The sequence below is a fragment of the Polypterus senegalus genome, chromosome 4 (genome assembly GCF_016835505.1).
Source record: "Polypterus senegalus isolate Bchr_013 chromosome 4, ASM1683550v1, whole genome shotgun sequence".
NCBI classification, from domain to species: Eukaryota; Metazoa; Chordata; class Cladistia; order Polypteriformes; family Polypteridae; genus Polypterus; species Polypterus senegalus.
Genome location: NC_053157.1, coordinates 81,350,083 through 81,376,845, shown reverse-complemented (window position 1 = coordinate 81,376,845; position 26,763 = coordinate 81,350,083). Strand labels below are relative to the sequence as shown.

The following is a 26,763-nucleotide window of genomic DNA, read 5'->3' as shown; positions in this document are numbered from 1 at the left end:
TTCTGCTCTGCTGACATGAAGGTGGTTGTTACAGTTTATTAGACTTGTAGCCCATGGTTAACTGGCTGTTTCAGTGCTCGATTCATAAGGGCTTGTAAATTTTGCTGGGAACACACGTTAATCCAGATCAATAAATCCAAAATTGCGTGAGATTAATGAAATCCACTGTTTTGGCTCAGGCTAAACTGTGCTATAACAAACCAGAATTATCAAATCTCTGTTTCTGGAACAGACTCCAGGAATTTAATGAATGAACAACATGTTAAAATAGAGTGGCTGTGCCAGAGCTCCACACCCCATGACCCACCTGCTGTTAGCTGTGACTTTTTTTGCCGTCCATTGCCTTCATATGAATTGGCAGGTTACAGAGGGCAAAGGTGCTGAAAGTATTCCTGGCTCAAAGGTTTAATGCGCACATTTGTATTATTTTCAACTGTTTACTTTTTGCCATATTCAGCTGTAGCAGATGACTTTCTCCTAAGTTTGTTGTAGTGGCCATAGAAAAAATAAATGTACGGTGGATCAAAAGAATGGCTTACTTCCAGTCAGACATCTAGGAAAAAGTGACAAGAGTTGAAGAGTTTTTTATTTTAAACTGCATAGTAAACATTTTAAAACATGAAAACAGAATGATCAGACCTTACAATTACAACATGCCTTCAAAAGGTAAATTCAAACATAAAAGGAATAAGACAAACATTTAAAACAGTGCTTGACAATTTGCATATCTAATGCAGCAAGGCTTTTTGTAGTGTTCACACACTACCGCTATCCTAAAAAGGCAGTATGTCAAATTATTTTACATGTTATTACAGTTTAATCATAGAAAGGAAGAAAAGTGGGCACACAGTGCTGTGTTCACAGAAATAAAACTAAATAAATTCATATTAGTGATCAAATTCTTCATGCGCTTTGGGCTTCAATTACCTCTGTAAAAAGAAAAAGAAAAATACATTAGATATGATTATGCCTGGACATGAACAGTTCAGCACTTAGCATCCAAAGGGCAAGTGGTCAGTATAAATACCTGAAGACGTTACAACTGGCACCCACCTGCTCTTTACTTGTCATTCTGCATTTAAACTTTGAAAAATGGGCAGTGCGAGAATATGTGCCCCTCAGCTAGTACACAACTGGCAGCTACACTCAACTCACTGAACAAATTATTAGAAGTGTGATCATAGTGATTGACTGAGCCATGACTGTTGGTGCAACACAATTACAGAAATACTCAGTTTCTAAAGTTTACTCAAACCATCCAGTGAGCAGCAGTTCTGTGGGCAGAAACACCTTTTGGAAGTCAGGAGAGAAAGGCCAAAATGGTTTGAGCTGACAGAAAGGCGACAATAATTCAGATAACCACTCTTCACGACTGTAGTGAACAGAAAAGCATCACAGAATTCACAACACATTGAAACTTGAAGATGGTGGGCTACAACCACATCAAACTCCACTCCTGTCAGCCAAGAGGAGAATGCCGAGGGTGCAGTTGGCACAGGCTCACCAAAACTGGACAGTTGAAGACTGGAAAAATGTAGACTGGTCTGATGAATTTCGATTTCAAGTGAGGCAAACAGATGACGTGGTCAGAATTTGGTGCCCACAGCAAGAATCCACGTGCCCAACCTGCCTTGTGTCAACAGTCCAGGCTGCTGACGGTATAATAGTGTGGGAATGTTTTCTTGGCACACATTAGGCCCATTAATACCATTCATTCAATCAATCAACTCTTAAATGCCACGGTGTATCTGAGTAATGTTGCTGGCCAGGTCCATCAATTCATGGCCATAGCTTACCCATCAACTAATGGCTACTTCCAGCATGATAATGCACAATGTCACAAAGCAAAAGTCTTCTCAAACTGGCATCACAAACATGACAATGAGTTTAGTGTTCTTCAGTAAATTTCCAATCACTGGATCTGACTCCAAAAGAACAACTTTGTGATGTGGTGGGACAGAAGAGTCACAACATGAATGTGCAGCTGGTAGATCAATCAAGTCAACATGGACCAGAATCTCAAAGGAATGTTTTCAATATCTCGTAGAACCCATGCCACAAAGAACTGAAGCTGTTTTGAGAATAAAAAGAGGCCCTGCCCAGCATTAGTAAAGCAGTCCTAATAGTTTGCTCAGTGAACGTAAATCCTTTTAATAACAAAATTAACAAACTGCAGTTATCTTGAACACCTTAATTAATCCACTTTTTGTATCCACTTGCTTATGACAGTTCAATTTTAAATCAAAGGGAGGATTATTATGTCACAGTTCCTAAAACACATAGGCCCTTTGTCACAACCTCAACTAAGATGGCTGGTTCATGTTACATGACTTTACCATAAGTAACTTATATGATTAATGGATTACACTTGATAAGATGTACCAACACAGTTATGTTTGGTTAGACTGTGAGGCGAAGAGTAAACCAGAAACACGGAGGTGTAGAACTGAGCTGCTGGGCCACACTGGGTACTCAAATAACATCACATTTTATGTCAACAATAAGATGTCCAGCACCACTACCAACACAGAACTGGTAGAAACTACTGGGACCTGGGTGCACCCAAAACAAATTCCCCAGAGGTGGAACTAAACACAAACGACACATCTTTACACAAATATACAAAGATTTGGGCTGCAGAAAAATGGCAGCAGAGCTGCAGAATGGTTCATGGATGAATATCTATTTACAACAGTGAAGCATAAAGAAGGTTCTCTGCAGGTTTGAGGCCACAATGGAACTGGTGATTTGATCAAAGCTGATGGCCCCCCTTACTGCTGAAAAGTACAAGCAAATTCTTAACCATCACATAAAATCAACAGCGAGGTGTCTGATCAGTGTCAACTTCATTCTGCAGCATGACAACGACCCCAAATTCACATGGCCAAAGTCTTAAACTATCTAAAAGCAAAAAAGAGGAACAGGGAATCCTGAAACATATGGTATGGCTCCCACAAAGCCCTGATCTGAACATCAATGAGCCAGTCTGGCATTACTCGCAGAGACATAAGCAAGGAAGACAGCGAACATCTGCAATGGAACTGAGGCAAGTTTTCCAAGAGGGCTGGAATAACAGACCATGTGAGTACCATCAAAAACTGCATGCAAGTATACCCAAGAAAACTGCTGTTGTTTTTAAGGCAAAGACTGGTCACACCAAGTATTTATTCCATTTATAATTTTTCCTGTTTACTGATTAATAAAAAAATAAGGCATTATTTTTGAAACCACTTCCAAGTTCGAAAGGTTTTTGCTCAGAACTGAATATTATTGGAAAACCAAAATGCACCCTCAAACTACTATGATAGACCGGTGTTTCCTTCATTACACTCAGTGCTTCCAGGATAGGCTTCAGACCCCTGAGACTACAAATTCAATTAAGTAGGTTGTAAAAGATTATCCTTACAGTTAAAAGTCTTTCAAAAACACTGCTGCATTATTTCAAATGCATGTCCCCTCAAGACAGGATGTTCAGAGCCCTGCCCATCAATTTTGTTTTCAGAATAAAATGCATTAACTCTTTTAGGGCGGATGTCGACTTTAGTCGACAGGAGGGGTTGAGGAAGCATGTCGACAAAAGTCGACATCCTGGGGTAGAGGGTGACAATCAGCTGTTAATGGTGACAAACTCACTGTCACATCACAGGCATTCCCTGTCTGCTTGGAGGAATGTTAGACTCATTGACTTGGCAACTAATCCTTGCATGAGCTGTGAAATGTTAACAAATGTAAACAAAGGCAAGATGGCATCGACATCTCACGAGGGACCGAAGCGAGTGCAGAAAAGAAAATACTCAGCAGACAATGGTTTGCGTATTATTTGCTGAGTCGGACTCTAATTTTTCAGAATCTGATTTTGACGACAGTGATCAGGAAATTGAGCAAGAGAGTTGAGGACCCGGCATAAGCTGATCCGACACCAGCCGATGCCGCCCCAGCTGATCGGCTGCCAGCTTAGCACATTCGCGCAGCTGATGCACCTACGGCAAGGTTCACGTGGGAGGAATACCCAGACATTGATCCATGGGCACCAAACTGGCTATCGGACTTCACAAGAGGGCATGGCTAACTGTTGGACACGACAGATTACCAGCCGCTGGACTACTTCAATCTAGTTTTTCCTGAGGCTGCTTTTGAGCTAATGCCAGACGAGACAAACAGGTATGCAGAGCAATTTTTTTGAATCGTGGGACGCGCTTGCGCCGCATTCTTGTTTTTCAAAGTGGAAACCCACAATAAAAGATGAGATGAAGGGCTTTGTGGTATTACAAATAGAGGTGGGACTAGACTGGTGATATAACTTCAGGGAGCATTGGTCCAAATGTGCTTTGTCCCCTGGTGGCTTTGGACAGGTTATGCTGCGTGGTGATAGGCACATGCTCCTGCAAGTTTTATGCAGTTCTGTGATAACCAGAAGCAAATCCCAAGCGGTGAGCTAGGCTATAACCCCATGTATAAAGTTCAGCCCCTGCTTGACATTGTGGAACCAACATATAAACAATTTTATCAGCCTGGCCGTGATTTTTCTGAGGATGAATCAATGATAAAATACAAGGGACGCCTTTTTTTCTGCCATTATATGCCAGACAAGCCCACAAAGTATGGCACAAAAAATACAAACCTGACTGTGTTGTGTGCAGCAACAGACAATTCAAAAGGAGGCACCAGTGCAACACGTATCGTAAGCAGTGCAACGTGGCAATGCATGCAATTGGCTGCTTTGAGCGTTATCATACTTTGCTTTGTAACATGTATAGTATGCAGGCTCATACAACATGCAAAACAGTAACATTTGTCAAAAATAAACATTTTTTGTTGATTTGATATGTTAAACAATTGGTTTGTGTTCTTTTTAAAAAAAAAGAGTTTTTGGAAAAATATTCAGCCCTGGGAGAAAAGAAACCAAAAAAATGAGCCCTAAAAGAGTTAACACACATTTTAATCCAAGGTTACCTGGCTCTTTTAGTTCTAGTGGGTTTCCAGCAAGATCATGGAGTTCATCCGTAAATCCATTGATCGTCTCAGTAGACAAGTCATTACTTTTTTGTTCTTCCGCAATTCTTTTCAGTAGTTCTTCCTGATAAAAGAAAAAGGTACAACTTTCACGACCATAAATTAAAAAAAAAAAAAGTCCTCTGTATGGAATCAGTGATGAATTCCGCCATGCACATAAACAGACGTTGTGTTTTGCTTCTTTTATTCAAAACTTTGCAATGGGAAGGCACATTAAGGGTCAAGAGAAAAATAAATTACATTACAGTCAAAGAGGCTGAAGAATGTGTTTTGACATTCTTGGATCACTGGCATGGCAGGAAGGTTTTATAAATGAAGAACCAGTGTTACGCTTAAAGATTCTCTTTAACAGTGAGTGATACAGGAGAAAGAAATCAGAAATATTGACAGATAATTGGTGTTAACGCCAACTGCACTTGCAATTCAACCATTTCAGTGTTCTCGTTTTCATCTCTCCCTTTGAATGTAGTGGGAGGCTTGCAGGTGTTCTGTCTAATTCTACACCAAGTGATTCTTGCCTTTCAGATGTGGACCTAATGAAAGGTCTTAAGGGGAGGGCAGCTATACATTATAAACCTCATTTTGTTTAGTAGTGTTCCTCTAGGATATGATAAAATAAATAGGTTACCTTAACTCTGTTGACGAAATGGAATCTTTGTGTTTTGCAAATATAAAGAATCCTATATGAAACTAAATAGTACTGTTTTTAAGTTGTGGCAGTGCCACGGAGTAAAGGACTGCATATCCCAGCTGCCCCAAGTGTGTTGCTCTATTGGACATCAGCGGAGGACATGGGGGGCTGCTGGGAAGAAGGCGGGCTCTTTAAATGGAAGGAGCGACAAGATGTTGGAGGATCACTGTTGTTTGTCTAACTATTCCATTGCTGTTTTCATCTGTTGGATTACCCGTGGCTCATTGTGGATTACTGTTCCTGGCTGGATATAAGGAAGTGCTCCCATTTACCACATCCCACACTGCTTCAAGAAACAGTAAGACAAACTTAATATTCATGTCAGCAAACTATTCACAGGATTTTCCACTCTCAGATACAGTAATCATTTATTGTCGCTACATTTGGACTGTACTCTGGACTTTGTCACGAGTGGTTATGTTGCTTGTTGTCGTTTACAGGTTTTGTTATATGTGAGGCCATCGGCTACGATCTGTGGGTTGGCGTGGGGGGGAGCACGCATGGGGGAGATGGGGGAATTAGGTTTGGATGGAGAGGAACTGTTTGTTGTTTTCTGTGTGTTATTATTTGCCGTTGCTATAGTGGAGAGGGGTGGGTTAACTGTGTTATTTACATTTCATTTAATATACCATTTTATCATTGCTTTAAACTACTGTGTAGCTGTGTCTCTGAGTGAGTTATGTGTCCGTTGGGCCAAGGCTGGGTGCGTTCCTGGGGTCTCCCAACAAAAAAGTAAATAAATCACCATCCCTATGACGGTGTGAATCTTAGCAACACTGCAAAAGCTACAAAGTCACACACTTTGCAAGGAAAAACTACAATATAAAGCAACACATACCTCACGCATCACAGACAGCTGTACTGGTAAATCTTCCAATTTAACAAAGTCATCCTCATCAGATTTTTGGCTTAGGTTACCAGATTCTCCCTCCTAAAAAAGAAATTTTAATTACTTAAAAACAGTTCAATTCTGTATACAGTTGACAAATAAAACATTACATCCACTGTTGCCATCAACTTTAACAGCACTTCAACCACGTTCTGTACTTGTAGACTGCACTGCGATACATGGTGACTGTGAAAGGTGACTGTGTGGTTAAAGACATAGCAGCAACATTATGTATCTACCTTAGCCAGCTTGCTTTGTCTGTTTTCTAGTACTTTTTTAAAATACTAAGAATCTTCCTTAACTATAATTCAACTTGTGAGCATTATTAAAATAACATTGATTTACAAGTAACAAGTTACACACAATACAAATGACAAAAAAGGCAGCTACAGTATATTTGCATACATGTGCTATACTTATGTTAATCTCTCAGGAGGTAATCAGGATTTTTTGGTTGCTTTTACATCAACATTAGCCTTATAAAGTAATGCAACAATCAGGAGGACCTAGCAGTTTGAAAGTACTTGTGATGTCACACTACAACTTTTACTATTATAATTCATTACATATAGATTTAAAATGGGATTACCTTATTAAACATGTAATACAAAAATTGTAATTGTCTATATATTTCAGTCCTGCCCAGGACAACATCATGCAGTGTCAAGTTAAATGTTTAATAGTAAAGACTCCAATTCAGCAGTGCTTGTATATGTACTTATCTTATTAACTTATTTGGCTTACGCTTTCAAGCAACACTTGAGATACAATTTGTCACATTTATTATTTAGTAGCCAATGTAGAATGGATTAAGGAAAGAAAGGAGAAGTTTTCTAAATGGTGACCCTGTTACTGCTAGCTGTCCCATCCATCATCCACATGGCCTCTTCATCTATGTCTTTGCTCTTTTGAGTTGAGAATTTGTTTTTTTTTGGGGGTCAGACTGGATTCCAGAAATGTGGAAACTCCTTGCCTGGTTGTAAACATGAACATTGTTATGTCTGTTTTGTCTTCTTAATTCAAGGTGGACAGTTCATAGAGCTTAAATTATAAAGAAAAGCACAGGAGTTAAACAGCCACCCTTTGATTCTCCTTTATGTTGCACTACACTTCCACTTTTAATTAAGCCTCACCCAACACTCCCCTGCAAAACTACATGATAGTCCTTCGTATTACAGTTGATAGAAGTGGTCAGCAGCATTGCTCAGGTAAGTAATGTTAAGCTCTAGTCAATTTGTCTGTTTGTCTGGCTTTAGTCTGTTAGGATGTTTCACTTGTTCTGAGCCAGCAGGTGGTGTCAAAAAAAGTTTAGTTCCAAAGGATTTTTATTTGTCCAAATGGTCCAAGAGACTGTGTATGCAAAATTTGGTCCAGATCAGTTAAATATATAGATATGGCCACTTTTGTCATTTCATGTTCTTGTTGAGTAGACCATATAAGAACTTTTCGATAGTGAATTACTTAAAGACATTGTTTTTCTATACAATGTTAGCCTGTGGCAATGTGATATTTTGTGCCCATCAACAATTTGTTTCTCTTTTTCTCTTAAACATCCATCTCAAAAAATACAACATTAGTTCATGGACCCTAAATGGAGAAGGATTTACTGTGATGATGAAAAGCCACTTGGAATCAAGAAGCACTCAATTACAAGTAATGCTGTTTTCTGTGTTAGCCGGCAATTCAAAATAAAACCAAGTAGAATGTAGCTGCACTGCTGGGAATTTTCATGAGGTACTGAGCATATTAGTGAGCACAGGGAAAAATCAGTAAGAACAACAGATACGAGAATGAAGGCAAAATGTTCAATATTGTTTACAGAGTTAATAAAACTAAGAATAACAGTTAAAAGATTACTGAGGTATTTAAAAAGATGCAAAGCTTTAAAAAAGTAGAATCGAGGACAGCAAGTGGAGCTGACACCAGTTCTCACTGGGGAAGAACACTGAAAGTCCAAAAAGAAAGACAGACAGACAGACAGGACACTTTATTAATCACAAGGGGAAATTCACATGCTCCAGCAGCAGCATACTGATAAAGAACAATATTAAGAGTGATAACAGTGAAGGTATAACAGACAGACAATAATTTTGTATAATATTAACGTTTAACCCATACACCCTCCCCCCCGGGTGGAATTTAAGAGTCGAATAGTGTGGTGGAGGAACGATCTCAGTCTGTCAGTGAAGCAAGACAGTGACAGCAGTCTGTCGCTGAAGGTGCTCCTCAGTCTGGAGATGATACTGCTTAGTGGATGCAGTGGATTTTCCATTATTGACAGGAGCCTGCTTACCACCCGTCACTCTGCCACGGATGTCAAACTGTCCAGCTCCGTGTCTACAATAGCGCCTGCCTTCCTCACCAGTTTGTCCAGGCGTGAGGCATCCCTCTTCTTTATGCTGCCTCCCCAGCACACCACCGCGTAGAAGAGGGCGCTCGTCAAATCCGTCTGATGGAACATCTGCAGCATCTTATTGCAGATGTTGAAGGACGCCAGCCTTCTAAGGAAGTATAGTCGGCTCTGTCCTTTCTTACACAAAGCATCAGTATTGGCAGTCCAGTCCAATTTATCATCCAGCTGTACTCCCAGATATTTATAGGTCTGCACCCTCTGCACACAGTCACCTCTGATGATCACAGGGTCTATGAGGGGCCTGGGGCTCCTAAAATCCACCACCAGTTCCTTGGTTTTGCTGGTGTTCAGTTGTAGGTAGTTTAATCAAGGACTTTTTTAAATGGTGCGACTCAGTTTCCTAGACTCCTCCTCCTGCCCACTCCTGATGCAGCCCATGATAGCAGTGTCGTCTGCAAACTTTTGCACGTGGCAGGACTCTAGGACTGCTAGACAGCAGTTCAAGTTGTCGTTGAGAGCGTGTTATCACGCATTATAATGTCAGCGCAGTTGTTTTTCAAGTCGCAGTTCACATTTAAACTTTGGTTGCGTCTGTGAAGGGCTATTCATGAGAATGAGTGATTTGAAAGACCCAAAAAAGCTCAACAAGTTTACAGCAACACCAAGTCAATGCTCATTTGCTTCTTTGATGTGAAGGGTGTCATCCACAAGTAATTTGTGCCACAAGGACAGACGGTGAATGAAGCATTCTACAGGGATGTTCTAAGGCGTCTACGAAATTGAATTCGCCGAACACGTCCTCAGATGTGGAAAGACAAGCCATTTCTTTTCCACCTCACACATCTCTGATTGTGAGCAAATTTTTGGCTTTTACAAAGTTTACTGCCATTCCCCACCCTCTGTACTCCCCTGATTTAGCGCTGATTTTTTTTATTTCCTAAGATGAAGATGAGGCTCAAGGGACGCAGATTTGAGACGGTGGAGGAGATCCAAGCGGTAACAACCATCGTCCTGAACACACCGACAAAAAACGACTTCCAGAGGTGCTTCAAAAGGTTGAAATCTCGCTGGGATTGGTGTATCAACTCAGCAGGTGACTATTTTGAAGGAACTGTTCACTATTAATTGTTATTTGGTGTGTATGCTTTTAAATAAATGCATTCCGGGAACCTTTGGATTGCACCTCGTATATAGGCTGAACAGGACCGGAGAAAGTACAGTCCCCTGCAGGGCTCCTGTGTTGCCGACCACAATGTCAGACCTGCAGTTCCTGAGACGCACATACTGAGGTCTGTCTTTAAGATAGTCCACGATCCATGCTACCAGGTATAAATCTACTCCCATCTCTGTCAGCTTGTCCCTAAGGAGCAGAGGTCAGATGGTGTTGATGCCGCTAGAGAAGTCCAGAAACATAATTCTTACAGCACCAATGCCTCTGTCCGAGTGGGAGAGGGATCAGTGTAGCATATAGATGATGGCATCCTCCGCTCCCACCTTCTCCTGGTATGTGAACTGCAGAGGGTCGACGGCATGGCGGACCTGTGGCCTCAGGTGGTGAAGCAGCAGCCGCTCCTTGGTCTTCATCACATGTGATGTCAGAGCGACAGGCCGGAAGTCGTTCAGCTCACTAGGACGTGATACCTTTGGGACTGGGATGATGCAAGATGTTTTCCAAAGCCTCGGGCCTCTCCCCTGTTCCAGGCTCAGGTTGAAGATGCGCTGTAGAGGACTCCCCAGTTCCAACGCACAGGCCTTCAGCAGTCGTGGCGATACTCCATCTGGACCCACTGCTTTGCTGACATAAAGTCTCCTCAGCTCTCTGCTTACCTTGGTTGCTGTAATTGTGGATGAAATAGCAGAGACACTGGAAGAACTGTAGCAGGTGAGAATTATTCAACCTGCAATGAGTAACTTTCACTCATCTGAATGGCCAGGTGGACAAAATCATCTATTTCCCAAACTATAAATGGTACTGACCTCTGTAAATGTTAACCATTTTGGAGTGTTTTGGCATGTGGAAATCGAGAAAAAGAGCGGTACCAAAGGAGCACCATAATCAGCTGAAAGAATGAAGGGACATTCAAATAATTAAAATAACAAGTTTACTTCAAGTGGTTGAGTAAAGTGTTTTCCATCGCTGTCTTTGGTCAGCATTAATTGGTTTGGCCCAAGGCAAAATTTTATCTAAATGTTCAACATTAGAAGGCAGTAACTGTCCAACTGTTGTTAATATATATTTCACACTTGAATAAAAGTGATTTACACAATTTACTCTAATATGTCTTCATTACCAAACATAGGGAAACCTTTAATTTTAACCTCTTGCTACTTACAAAATCATTAATTAGGACAGGGGAGTCTGTATCTGGACTGCAAGGCAACGAACTCTCCGAGGTATTGGGTGAAGCTCCATTTCCAGATTGCTGATGAATACTATCCGTGACTGTTGTCTCACTAACATGTGAGGAAGGACTAGTTTCATTGGTAGCACTCTGCGTGTCACTTGTAATTTCAACAGAAGTGTCTTTCCCAACTGGTTTATTTTCAGCTTCTTCAAAAGTTACAGGAAAAACTGTAGCATCTTCATCTGAAACATTAAAAGTCAGGAAGATGTCAATCATAATGTCATCTACTAAAACCACCCTCCAGGTATTTATTCCCAATGATTTGCTGTGGTGCTAAATTGAACATTCCCTTTCCCCTCTCTTTAGTCTAAGCACTCAAATTCAAATTGGAAATTAACCTTTAAACTACAACAATCAACTCCTGTTCAATGGAGTTAAGGTGTATGTTTCACTTAAGCCTTTAGATACTTGAAAGAAAAATCAATAAAAATGAAAATAAGCAGATGAATTTGCATAAAACATGGATGGATTATACAGGAAAGCTGTCACAACTGATAAGGCAAACGTGTACTAACACAGAATTGTCCAAATCCTTAAACTGCAACATTTTTAGTTTTAAAATACTTTACTTTTGCAGAGGTTTTCAACTTCAGTCCATGGTCACCTCCTACATGAAGACCACTGATTTAATTTACCAGATTGCTATATTTTATTTTTTGTATTTACAATTTACTTATTTGTATTAAAAGTATTTACTGTATTACGTCTGAAACTACAAGTTAATTTCTCTTCAACCGTAAAATTAAAAGATAAATCAAGAAATCATTAATCTGAGTTTATCATGTACCTTCAATTGTTTGATGAAAATCTTGTTCAGTAGAGGAGGGTGCAAGTTCTTCTTTTACATTCATAGATTTAAGATTTTCTCCCTGAAAAGCAAAGGCCAACAAAAACATTTTAATCTAAAGACTATTATGCAGCATACAAAGTAAATCTTCTTTTATGCTACACGGCATTAAAAGAGGAAACATGATCTAAATTCAGTTTAATGTTTTTGCAGGCATTAATTCACAAAAAAAAAGTTCCTGTTGCTCAGAACTGTATTCATTGCTTTATGCTTTGTAATATACCCTATAACATTGCATCCGATGTAGGTGCAACATAAAACAAAACTGATTTAGGTTTAAAAAAATACATAGATAAAATACTCATTATTTACACATACATAAACTGTACATACGAACTACATGTTACTGCTACTAGAACAGCCATTGCCTCTGTCTGCCTTTTTGTACTCCAAGTTAACTTCTACATCATTTCTGTATCTTAACATTATGGAAGACTTAGTAAAGCTACTGATTAGACTCCAAACTAATTTTACAAGTTATCTAACAATGACCTGTGTTACCCAGTGTTATCAGTTAACTGGATGTATCAAAAGTAGTGTTGATCTGTGAATTCCATCATCAAAGCATTTTTCACAGCGAATATGTTGTGCTCACTGGTGAGATTATTCTTTGAAGATTTTCCTGGAAATTCACAGTGAGGCCAGCTAAGGCAAACATTTTTTCCAAGCTCCCCATGATGTTTTTTTATATTTGTACCTTTTGTGAAAAGAGTTTATTCGATAATTGGACTTCAGTCTTCACACACTTCCAAAATGTCTACATTTTGTCAATTATTACTAAAACATGAAATGCATTTGTTCCAAAATTAACAGTATAGTATTTATAAAAGGTGTCATTTTGCTTGACTTCTCACTCTATACAACTGACACGCAGGTAAACAGACTTGAACTGAGAAAACAGCAGTGGGGGATGTGATAGCAGGCTGCTCATTGACACATTTACAGGACAAAAGACGCTGACGGAGAGGTGCGAAGGGATTTAAGGTGGGACAGACTTACGAGTTTTTCGGTAGGCTTTGGTAATTCTAGTGTTAAATTAATATGAAAACTGCTGAAAAACTTAACCGGTCTGTGTTTAACTATTTTCTTATTTGTTAAAGTAAAATAGAAAAAACTGCATCTTTTTTAATACAATAAGAGTAAATTACTGATATACAAATATTTATATAATAAATTTTAAAAGCTTGCTTATCTTTCATGTACTCTTCATACTGGTCTATGTGGCTGAATTTTAATAAGCTGTGTAAATGATTACCTTCAGTGGTTTACAGTCTGCAAAGTACACTTTTAAAAAAAAAAATAATTACATACAATTATCTTTATTTTGGTACTTGTACATCGAAAAAGTGTCAGATAATCTAGGTTCAACATTATTATACCCCTCAAACTTTGTAGACACTGCTGCAAACAAATGTTTTAAAAGATGTTGTCTGGGATCAAACTCCTAAAAATGCACTTACCATTTAGCACATCCTGTAGTTAGCTCTGATTAGTGCCACTGTATATGCAAAGCAGTGCTTGAAATGGATATACATAACTGTCGATATCCTATGTGTTACACTGATGTATTTCCTTGAAAAGCATGGAGTGCGGAGTAATCAATTCAATTATCATGACACAACTTCGGGCCGATTTATACTTCACACTCAGAATGCGTATGCGCCCGCATCATGGCTGCCACGCGTTCCCAGCATTCATTTCACGCGTCCTCTGAGCAGGTCCTCAGAAATTAACGAGTGCGAGTTGCAGTACCAGCAAAAAGTCGGGGGCCGCAGTGTTCTAAAAGTCGGAATGTGACGTCAGAGTCTCTGTTTACTAACTACATGTGACCGCAAGCCTCTATGGAGATCCTTCGGGGATCAATATGCGCACTTTGCTGTTTGATGAATGGTTCAAAGTGGTGAAGCAAAATGCCGACATACAGATGCATTCTTGGTGCTTTTATATTCAAGCGTCACATATTCCCAATCGTAATGACACGATACATTTTAAAAGTCTCACACACATCTTTTGTGTCGTGTTTTTTTTGCAACTTCACAACAGCAACAATGTGCTGTATTTGCGCCCACTGAGAAAAAAATAAAGGACACAGTGAAAACGTGTATTTTGTGATTAAAGTGGAAATTTCGGTTTTAATCTCGAAATATCCACTTTAACCTCGTAGTTTACTTTATCATTAAAGCAGACCATCATAAACATCATCACAATTTTTAATTGCTACGAGCTCCTTGGACCGGACAGCAGCGGCAAGCAGCAATAGATCACCACACAGAACAAATTAAATGCATGATATTCCAACTCTCTGCACATTTAGAATCTTTAGATTTATACTTGATATCACTTTCACGATGAAATGCATTAAAGTGTGTGTGTTACATTTTCCATATAATTTTCTTTAAATAATGAATACTGTTAATAATTACACACATGGGGGGGAATAGTTACACACATGGGGGTGGCGGGGTGGTTGCACTGCTGTCTCGCAGGGAGTTATGTTGCTGGTATTTCCATGCTTGTATTCCACACTGTGCTCCGGTTTCCTTCCCAAGATATGCAGATTTGGGGATTTGGTGCCGCTAAAATGATGCTAGTGTATGTGTGTGCTTGTATTCACATTGCGATGAGCTAAGGCCTTGTCCAGGGACTGTTTCTCACTCATGCCCAATGCTTGCTGGAATGGACACATCCCTGGATTGATGGATTTAATCAATAAACATCCTTTGTCAGACATATTGCGGTAAGGTGTCATCGTAATTTAATGGGTGTTCTAGGAAATTCACAACACAGAGAAGCCGAACCTGTTCTCACCGTGATAATATCTCGCACTGCCACCTGCTGGATTCCTCCAGATTTACGTAAAGTACATGCGCAAGTATAAACACTACAACACTTGCGTAGCAGGAGCGTCCTCTGCAGCATGTGGCGCGTGAAGTATAACTCTGGCCTTCTGTGGCTTCTTTATTTGAGATTCAAGTAGCAATATCTAAGAATGACATTTCTACCTTTGAGTTAACATCACCACATAAGAGTGATGCTGACTTTCAGTGCAGCGACATGGGGCCAGAAGTCCAAATAGTGGAACGGATAACCTAAATGATAGCCATTATGCATCAAAGTGTATATTCACACTAGACACGTTTGTTCCATACCGTGCCCAAGCGCAATCATTCTTACTCCCTACCCCCATGCATTTTGCTGCACATAAGAGAAGATTTAGACAGAGACAAATGACATTAAGGGAGAAATTTGCAGAAATTTATAACTACAATTCACATTTATGTGTAATGCGAGATCAAAAACAATGACAATTGCACTGTCATTGATGTCATGTCCGTTTTCTGTGCTTGGGCATGTTTAGTAAATTACACTGTTCCAGAATCCTACTGAACCATGCCCGAGCACACCTCTTCCAAGCAGGTCAGGGCACAGTATGGTTGGCCTGGCATACAGCAAACACACTAGTCAAACAAACTAAACTGTAGTGGTTACCTGCGGACAAACGTGCTCAGGAATGGAACAAATTGTTAGTGTGAGTACACCCTAAGAAGACCCGTAGTCAACAGCTAAAAAACAGTACTTTTTAACCAGTAGGCTTTGCTTCTCTCTTGAGTTTTACGGAGCATTCTCTTTCCATTTCACAATGTGATCACCACTTTGTTTCTGTCCAGGACACTGTCCTATCTATAGTCATCATTCTACCCTACTAGATGCTTATGCTATTCGCGTGGCCCATCGAGCACTTCTGCAACATCCTTCATTTACATAAAGTATGGTCTCAGCATATCCAACTGCAAGTAAGTTAGCACAACATTCATAATTATTGACAAATTTATAAACCAAAAAACAAAACAAAAATAAATAAATAAATAAAACACACAGGTCAGCTAATTGTTTTTTCCATAACGTCATGAAATTGCAATCAAATTCATCAAGACATTTTAAGATTTTAGGGAGATTTAGTTAGTTAATGCCTAAGCTTTGGAAAGACCTGTTTAAAAAAACACAACAGGTAAAATTAAACAAGAAAGAAATAAACAGTATACTGAATTTAAACCAGTATAGATAGAGATATGAATTGTTGATGTTTACTTCTAATCTGTCCAATGGCATCTGCATAGATGACACTTTCAAACTATTATTTAAAACTTGAGGAGTCAGGTCCAGTAACAGCATTTTAAGTTACCCCTTTTCACCGATTCCAGCACTTTTTTGTTTTGGTATCAAGGAAAAATAGGTTGACGTTTCTCTCTACTATACAGGAAAACAAAAACCTTTATTTTAAGTATTGTGGAAAAGATGCACTAACACACTTCAGTGGAAGATAAGTTCTTTGCTTTGGTGCGAGGCAAAATGCACTGCAAGATTACATGGACAAGATAAATAATTTTGATGTTTAAATTGTTGCTCGAGCAATACATTTAAATGTACATGTAAGGTCCTTATTACTTCAAACAGTGGCATGACTGACAAGAACAACAGTGACATCTGCTGAGAGAGAAGTGCACTGCATAGGCCAATCAGTGTAGAACATACAATGCAAGCGTGATAAACACAGAGAGCTACCTGCACAGTCTATAACTGTAAAATATTAAGAAGGAAAAATAAGTGCAAGAACTGAATGTAAGTTGGCATAACATTAATAATCATTGACAAATTTATAGACCAAAAAAAAATAATGTCATGAAATTTCAATCAAATTCATCAAGACATTTTGAAGATTTTAGAAAGATTTTGTGTGTGTTTTTTTTTTTTTGTTTTTTTTTACATCTACAGTAAATACGCATATAGTAAAACCCCGCAGCACAAACTTAATTTGTCCCGGAAAACTGGTTGTGGACAGGGGCAATTTATTCCATAAGAAATAATGGAAAAAGAATTAACCTGTTCCAAGCCGCCAAGACTCCCATACATAACCTATTTAATACTCATAATTTTTTCTGTATATTAAAATATTTTTTTATGGGAAAAACACACAAATAAATAATAAATTGTACACTGCAAGAGATTGGCATAAGAATAAGCATAGCATATCCTACACAATTTAAATTAAAAAAAGAAAATTGACTGTAACAGGACAGTCCTTGTCAGCACTCCCTGAAGGATAATCATTTGCAATATCAGCATATATTGCCCTAAGCTTTTCACAAATAATAGCCTCCGACTGGCAATTACAAGCAAAGTCTTTCAGTTATCCAAAGTAACAATAATCTTTCAACTTCATCATCTGTTTTTAGAGAGTATACATGTCACACTCTTAGAAAGTTCAGCTTTTTAATTTCCTCTGTTTTTGAAAATTGTAGATATAATAGATTTACTCATGCCATATAAAGCTGCAAGATCAGTCACCCTTATACCTCACTCATATTTTTCAATCATTTCTTTCTTCGTTTCTATTGTTATTGTTCCTTCTTTGTTTTGAGCTTACCTTTCTAGCTTTCTTTGGACCCATGATTATTTAGTAAAAAGCACAAAATAATCACTAAATAACAGCATTATTAAGGGCACAGTAAGGAACATTATTTACAAAGCACTGGGTAACGCCGTATGTAATGTTTTCAGGCTTTGATTATGATGCAGAAGGCTGATTGGAACATGTTTACTTCTTTGGTCATGTTCTGATGCATTTTTGGGCACAAAAAAAAAAAAAAAGTTTGTGGTGTGGGGTTTTACTGTATATCAAAATGTTGTTTCTTAGCAAATACCTAAGACCTAGATGTACCATCTTGCCAAATTTCAGCTTTTTAACTGGAAGGAAACTGTTTTGTTGACGAGTGAATGAAACAGCCAACTTTATTAGTAGGTACTTTGTTGCCTTTGTTGCAAATATTTCATTTATTACTTATCGATAAATGAAATATGTCACACTCCTCCTGCCAAAAATAACTAAAACCCGCCTGCAGTTATTGTTGCCATCAAATTATTACTGAAGATTGTTCAAATTGAGAATTGTTTGTCATTTTGGTTCAGATAAAATAAAGTCACGGAATGTTAGATTGACACTCCTTGGAACATGGTGAAAATGTAAAGTTTTTTTTTTTTTTAAAAAGGTATAAATTCAATGTGCAGAGAACTCAGATTCATTTTGGATCTTAGTGATGCTTTATACTTTTAAGTAAAACACAACAAACCTGTTAAGTACATGTGCTGCACATTGCACTAAAGGGTTAGACTTGATTTCAATTTGTATACCTGAGCTTTATGCATAATGCATGTCATGAATTCGACTGAGATCAAGCACACAAGGTGAATCCCACCACAAAAATAATATTCATTAATGATCAATGCAGAAAAGAGAGCAAGTTTTTACATTTACCAATATAAATGTAACTGCAGTGTTGAATTTGCAAATGTTAGTATTCAGCATTCAAGATTTCTCAGGAAAATGTGGTATATATTTAAAATAACCAGAAAAAAACAAATTACGTTAAGATTTTAGGATTATTATTATTATTATTACAGTAGAATTTAAAGAAAACACTGAAAATATCACCTCATCAGTTTTCTGATCCTCTTCATCTGCAGCCTCACTACTAGCTTGCAGAGATGTCTGCACATCAACAGGACTGGCTTCAAACTCTTCCAATTCCTCTTCTTCCTCATCTTCGCCACTACCATAGTTAGTTAATGCCTGAGTTTCAGCTTTGGAAAGACCTGTTTAAAAAAAACACAACCAGTAAAAATAAGTAAGAAATAAAAAGTATACTAAATTTAAACCAGTATAGATTGAGATATGAAGTGTTGATGTTTACTTCTAATCTGTCCAATGGCATCTGCATAGATGACACTTTCAAACTATTATTTAAAACTTGAGGGGTCAGGTCCAGTAAGAGCATTTTCAGTTACCCCTTTTCACCGATTCCAGCACTTTTTTGTTTTGGTATCAAGGAAAAATAGGTCAAAGTTTCTCTCTACTATACAGGAAAACAAAAACCTTCATTTTAAGTTTTGTGGAAAAGATGCACCAACACACTTCAGTGGAAGATAAGCTCCTGGCTTTGGTGTGAGGCAAAGTGCATTGCAAGATTACATGGACAAGATAAATAATTTTAATGTTCCAGCAATAAATTTAAATGTACATGTAAGGAGGTCCTTATTACAGCAAACAGTGACATGACTGACAAGAACAGAAGTGAAATCTGCTTAGAGAGAAGTGCACTGCACAGGCCAATCAGTGTAGAACACACAATACAAGCGTGATAAACACAGAGAGTTGCCTGCACAGACTATAAACTGTAAAATTGTACGAAGGAAAAAGAACTGCATGAGCCATAGTTCTCTGAGGACTCCAGGTCCATGTGTTTGCTAATATCAAACAATTACCTTGTCTCCTGATTAGAAAACATAAAATAGCAACAACATCTACGTGCACAGGAAAAATGTGTCTGGGGCTACAAATGAAGGCTCAACATACTATAAAGTTATGGGGAATATTTTGCATAGTGCAGAGAATGAGAGTTAAGGTTTTCTAATGGAAACACGATCAGCTGCATGATGCAGCCTTACTTTAGTTTTAATGTGACAGTGTGGTTTTAAATATTCTTGTTTTGTAATTGCTTTTTAGCATTACTGTCAAAGACGCTACTTTTTCTTGTTGTACCTACAGATTCATTTGTAAGCGTACATTTGCCCTCTGGATACTTAAATTTTAATAATTTCTTCTTTCCTTTTCAACATATGAAGCCTGCCTGAGCAGCTGCAGTGACACTGTAATTTACTTTTGAGAATTTCTTGGGAGACTTTTTTTTTCATCTTTAGGTAGTAGCATGGCAAGGTAAATTACAAGTAATTAAGCAAAAAAACAGGTGAAGGATGTTTAAATATATTGTTGCGATTCTTTTACTATCATTAATTACGGAGTTAAACTTGAATACTAATGATTAAGAATAGCTGCCTTTAATTGCCTGCTGGGTCACATTTAAGCTGTGACAGTTTTCACGTCTCTTCTGTGGATGCTTGTTCTTGAAGTTCCCTTTGAGTACTGGCACTTCACATGACCCTACAAATTCAGTTTTAGAGAAGCTCACATTCTAAGGATTTGTTTAAAAAAAGTTAATAAAGAATTGTGAAAAGGATAGTTTCAAGAGTAACAATGATTAACTCCCTGGAAGGTGAATAAGAAATAATGCATTAGTCCAATTAATTAGTTCTGTTTAAGCTAATGGCACCAGAGACTATTCATAGAGCCTTGGAAGCCCGGTAGAAGCCAATTCTAGACAAATCACAGTCCTTCAAATTACACACTTAATAGTATGTATACAGCAGTGCTCGCTCTTTCCAGGCAATTTAGGTATAACAATTACAAGGTTAACACATTTGTTCCAAGTTCCATATTATTATACAATTTGTCTCATATGCTGCAGGTGGATCTGTGGAACATTGTAATTTTATTTCAATTTCGCATTTTCATTCACATAGTGAAATAACTTTTCAAATCTTCAACTGAAATAGAAGAATACCACATACATTGCATTAGTTTTCAGCATCTGTAAGAACAGAGTATTGACAAAACTAGAACCATCCATTAACCTGTACTATATATCCAACTGGACTTGTATAAAGAACTCAAAGATTCATGGTGGGATGTGGCAAGAATTGCTATGATTCATCAACTTCAACATCCTCTGTAAGCATAACGACAGATGAGGATAGAAAGTCTACATTCACTACGCGTATGACCAATTGCAACCCCAGACTATGAGATCAGCATGTCCTAAATAGGCTGATTTAAGTATAATATAAATAACTGACTGTCCACTGACCAGAGTTGTATTGACTAATAACCTAAAAAGAACAACACAGTCTTGAGTACTTCAAAGTGTGTCAAATAATCACAGTATGAATATTGCCATGTGCCAACTGCAGTGCTTCAAGTATAACTTCTATTGACTCATATTATACATTAGATTCAATTAAGAAAAAATGAACTTAAATGAGATATATATCATGGAGATCTATACAATAATCAGAAAGTCTTATTTCTCCATGATGTGGTTCTTATATTTTAAAACATGAACACACAATAACTTGGTAAAGTGAATGAATATAACAATTGTTGTGAGAAGTGCTTAATATAGCATTATATAGTGTTGCAGATTAGGGGCAAAAAGTTGAAAAACAAAAGAAAAAAGTCTGAATAACACAAGTTGCTCTAACTTAAGGTTGTCCATAAGAAATGTAGTGATGTACTTCATGAGGTAGAACTACACAATAAACAAGAAGGGTTGTGTGAAATATTTATTATGTTTAAAGTCTAAGTATTCCTGATTGTAATAGAAATATGTCATGTTTCACCCACTGACAGAGGTCCATAAAGGATCAAAAATAACCATGTTCAAAATCATCAACCTTGAAACACATTAAACAATAACATACACGGTTATGTTTGAAAGATGTCATTTTTCGTCTTTTGGGAGTGGCTCCTAGAGGGCTATGACCACCAGTAAAGAATTGCATATCAAAAAACGTGATCAGCAACCTTGAAATTGCATAAAACACTTCACATGTCTATATTGCTAATCGACATATTTTAAAAGATTTTATGAGAAAAGGAATAACTTTGACCCCTCATATTCCATTAGGGAGTAAACCCCTGGGGTCTGCTGATGTGACATGCACAACTTAAGCCCTTCTAATCATTTATGCTGAAGACACCTATTAGTTTACTCTTTATCATGAGGTAAAAAATGAGGGGCTTTTAAGTCCGGAAAGCAAAAAATTTGGAAGGAGTGGGAGTAACCTCAAGAAAGTTTGTCATCTTGTATAACTACAAAAAAAAAAAATCTCTTAGAAGATCTAACATGATCTTTTTACCAACCAAAATGGGGAAAGCTTCATAAATTTGCATGCAGCTCTTGTATCAAGGCCATGCAAACCCTTCCATGTATTGTTCCAATTTTAGTGTATGTGCTTCCAAACCTGCGCCTGATACACATTTTAAAAAGTATGCATTCTGTTCATGATGGTTGTTAGTGAAAGCCTTAAATTCATTAAGTTCTTTATTCAAATAAAACATATGAATGGGAAATATCTGTCCATGATTAAAGAAAATGGAGAAAGTAAACTAGGATTCACCCAATAAAAACTACAAAACAAATTAACAGACACTGAAACTCTGACAGCAAAATTAAACTGCACAATAATATAGATTAGAGTGAACACTGAGGGCCATGTGTACATTTTATACAGTATATTGTGTGGTTAAGATCCAATTTGAGGCTGTTGTAAAACTCTCTAGTAGTAGCTATACTGCCCATTATAAACATGTATAATTTAAACTGAAAGAACGCTGGTATTCCTAATTCCTTCCAAACAGCCACTATTAAGATTTAGATTAAAGTGTTCTGAATTGCACACTGATTTTCAAATTTTGCACTTCGAGATTTTCAGAGAAAACTGCAATCTTAAACTTTTAAGAATAAATTCAGTCTGATTCATGTTAAACATGGCATTTTAATATTATCAAATAAAAGCTGTGAGTAAAGATCCATTTTAATTTAGAAATGCTTCATCCTTGGTCAATGCAAAAGCAAAGAATGACAAAAATGAGGAAAGGAGAAATAAAGACTAGGAAATACGATGAGTAAGCATGGAGCATTTTTGTAAAACTCCTACTGTATTTAATTAATATGAGGTTGCATTGCATAATAGGTTTCTTTGTATTACAAATTAGCTCTGCTTTGGGAAAGTGGGGTTTTTATAGAAGTTTATAAATACATATATTAATTGTTTCTGTAATACTTGGAACGGATTGTACTTCTGACTGAAAAGACTTAAGTTTCTTCATTTTGTTTCAGTGAAAATGGTTTGACTGTCACTTCTTTTGTAATGCATATTTTGGAACAAATAAAAAAAAGAAGTAAAACATATTTTCTCTCTATAAATATCCACTATATTAACGTCAGAATACATACTTATTGACAAAGGTAGTTCTTCTGTGTCATAATCATCATCTTCGCCGGACCCTTCATTACTTAAAGTACCCTGAACATGAGGATCTTCAGTCACCTGCATTTCACAAGAAGTGGGCTTCTGTGCAGTTTCATCAATGTCCTATAAGTATAAAGACAAAGATTAACACTCTAAAAATGTGCACTTTTATTAGAACAATTTTATTAAAAGCCCGAAGAATACAGTTATTAAATAAATATTAATGTTCATACAGAACAATTTAAATTTAGCAGTAAGAGAGATTACTTGCATATTGTGAAATCAGATAGGATAGAAAATGTTGAAACAATACTAAAAACATTTTTAGTTTCCTCAGCCAGACACCACAATAAATATATCTGTTTAATAAAACACCATTTTATAATGAAACTTGTCTAATGTTTATTGAATAGCACTTAGGTACTGTATGTGTTTTACTGGAATTCAAACAAAACACTCGATCATGCTTAATTAGCTCACCTCTTCTGAGGGAGAAAGACAGCCACAGTAGTCCAGCCTGTCTACTCTTTGAATTTCATCTCTTTAAACATCACCAAGAGATGAAAGAGAGGGAGGGGAGAAAAAGCTTATGCATGGTCAAAGCTGAGTTAAAACGGAGGTGGTAACTAAGAACCACTCTGAAAGCTAACATGGTACCTATGGTAGGAATGGTTTTATTAAAAGAAGAGAAAGGTAACCTGTGGGTTACAAACATTATAATAGTTAAAATTATAACCATCATAATGAAGACGTACAAAAGTACATAATTATGTGCATTAGCACATTATTTTGAAAATTATTAACTAACATGGCTGATGAAGGCACGGAAAAAATAACATATTGCAAACTTAACGCAATAATGTTAGAAGAATTAAAATGTACTTAATTATATACAGCAAACTGTAACTACAAACTTAACGCAGCAACGGAGTCCTGGAGATGGAAAAATTAAATTTAAAAAAAGGCAACCAGAAATAAAAGGCACTGTCACTTACTCAGCAGAGGACTTAAAAATATGTTTAAAATAAAAGATAAACCGCATGCTTCAAATGATAATTCAGCTTCAAATAAAGGCTTCCAAATTTATAGGAATGACACTGGATGTGTATTACATACTCAAGAGATAGCAAGTGTCATATATATATATATATATATATATATATATATATATATATATATATATATATATATATATATATATATATATATATATATATATATATACATATACATACTTGACCTACTGCAATGTTGTAATCGTAATTATTTTTTTTTTTGTCTGAGCAAATAAACAGAACACAATATTAATTATAGTGGGGAAAATCTGGGCAAATGCAACAAAGGTGGAAGAGGTAAGAATGGAGATAATGAAGAAGCAGCGATGTAGTATTTAAAAGTACATTTCAAAAAACACAAGACAACTTAATACCGAAATTTTAGAAGAATGAAAATTTTCAAAGAACTCAGTGTATGAAAAGAGTTAAGTAACTACACTAAAAAAGGCAGCTGAACAATAAATGCAAAAGAAATAACTCCAGCGTTAAGTGTAGGACTAAGAACACATAAGGGCAACAGTTAGAAATTAAATAAAAAATGCCAAAAAGGTAGTTATAGAAGTTTTAAGAGGAAATCTGTGAATGTGGAAATTGGAAAATGAAATACATCATAAGCCTCCAAGTTGCTACAGAAAATACTGAGTAATGCAAAATAAAAGAAAGGGATAAAAACAAATCACTGGAAGTGGAAAACCCAAGAATGCTTGAGGTTTTATAATATTTTTATTCCTGGGAAACAAATGGAAATATTAATCAATTATGTAGAAAAAGACTGATTGGGCCGATACTAGTAACCAATAGACTGCCTATCTTAAAAGTGAATCATCCGCTTGGTGATTGCTGTTTGGGCACAAGCCTATCGCATTTAAATTAATATGAGCTACTGTTAATTACAGGAATAACCACCACATATCGAGTAGGGGGTAAAAGTGAATAGTCAATATGGCTGTAAAACACAGCATAGAAAGCAAAAGGTAATTATGCAAGGAATGTCAAAGCAGAAGTACTGTACTAGGTTTTCTGCTCTTTTCAATATAAATAAGTGATCTAGATAAAACTGTAAACAACAAAGTTGAAACTGTATAAAGCAGACCAACAGATATTCTTAGCACGCAAAACCTTAACAGATAGTCCTTGAGAGAACTTTGAAGCTACATATGCAATACTGTATTATAAAAAGGAACATAACAGCACCAGAGAAATACCAGTGATAACTGTCAGAACTACATTAGTATTCAGAAGTATTCATGTTGTTAAAGAGAAATTCAATTAATTTAAGAATTAGGCCAAAACATTACTAATGTTGCAAATGGCTATTACTACTTAAAATATTGGATTTAGAATTTATTTCAAATATTATTGAAAAGTTAGATTTTTAGCATCCAGTGTCCCAGTTCTCTTATCTTGCCCTTCATCATGTTTAAATGCTAACTGGGTATTAAAGAAGCCTTTGAAACTGTGCAAGCATAGATAAAACCAATTATCCTGTTCAATAAAGCAGGTAAACTTCTTTCCTTGGCTTGCAAAGCAACACCATTCATACAGTTTGTGTACAAAATGGCCACAACACAAGTGCTCTCACAAGAAAAACATCAGTATGTCATTTAGCAAAATGAAAGTGATTCATTACTACAGATTGCCAAGAAACTGAATTTCATACAGTGGTATCCACTTCTGTCTTGAGAGAAAGTCGCAAACTGTATCTAATCATGACAGAAAAAGGAGCAGAAGTCCCAGATGCACAACTGCAGAAGAGGATAAGTATATCAGAGTCTGTACTTCGAGAAACAAATCCCTTACAGGATCTATAGTTTAAATTTTAAATAATTACCTATTTATAATTCCAAAGATATCCGGTAAATAATAACCAAATTTAACACCAACATTTAAAATGTTTATCTAAGTTAACTCTGTTTAAGAGAAGCCCAAATATAAGACATTCCAACTTACTTTATCTTCATCTTCACATGCTCCAGCAAGTGAATGTTCACCTTCAATAACTTTTTTATCCTGTAAGGATGGGGAGTATAACTTGTAGTAAAACTGGTTAAATGCCACCAATCCCTTTTCAGGCTACAGGGAGAGAAGTGTAGCAAAAAATTTCACAAAATATTTTTTAAAGACAATTAAGTTCCTGAATGACTACTTACAAGTTAATAACCAGCACCTAAAGAATTAATCAAAAAATAAAATGCACCAAAAATCTTAAAATACTAAATATTTAAATAAAAACACTGATTTTTAGGTACCCAAGTGCACAAACCTCTGATGAGACTGTTTGTTGAGAAGCTGCAAGTTCCTTTTTCTTTTTACATTTTTGTTTCAATGAAGCACTGTTCTCATCAAGGTCTTGCATAAGCCGAAAGAAAGCCAGTTCATTGAAAAGGATTTCAGAAATTTCCACAAGTAGATCTTCCCCACATTCTTTAAGTGTTCTACCGGAAAATTTTGACAAAGAGTCCTGAAAGGGAAAACAAACCGACCAAATCTCAGCTCCGGGAAACCAAAACATTGGAAACAAAGACTGCTAAAAATGATTACAATTAACAGATGAAGTTAAAATACTCTTTTTCAAATCACCTTA

The 26,763-nt window shown here is 36.9% G+C and overlaps 1 protein-coding gene across 4 annotated transcripts in view; it reads right to left on the bottom strand.

Annotated features, from left to right (window-relative positions):
• Nucleotides 1–568: 568 nt before the first annotated feature.
• Nucleotides 569–26,763, bottom strand: part of pcm1 (pericentriolar material 1) — a 203,021-nt gene continuing 176,826 nt past the window's right edge. For 3 of the 4 annotated variants that reach the window (XM_039750949.1, XM_039750950.1, XM_039750952.1), the window contains 9 exons: nt 26,443–26,640; nt 26,130–26,252; nt 23,109–23,247; nt 18,689–18,849; nt 12,139–12,220; nt 11,280–11,533; nt 6,543–6,635; nt 4,954–5,077; nt 569–929 (listed from right to left, as the gene is read on the bottom strand). In XM_039750949.1, coding sequence (XP_039606883.1) covers nt 904–929; nt 4,954–5,077; nt 6,543–6,635; nt 11,280–11,533; nt 12,139–12,220; nt 18,689–18,849; nt 23,109–23,247; nt 26,130–26,252; nt 26,443–26,640 — 1,200 coding nt within the window. In that variant the 3' untranslated portion in view covers nt 569–903. The remainder of the gene's footprint in view (nt 930–4,953; nt 5,078–6,542; nt 6,636–11,279; nt 11,534–12,138; nt 12,221–18,688; nt 18,850–23,108; nt 23,248–26,129; nt 26,253–26,442; nt 26,641–26,763) is intronic. The other variant, XM_039750951.1, reaches the window with a different exon arrangement.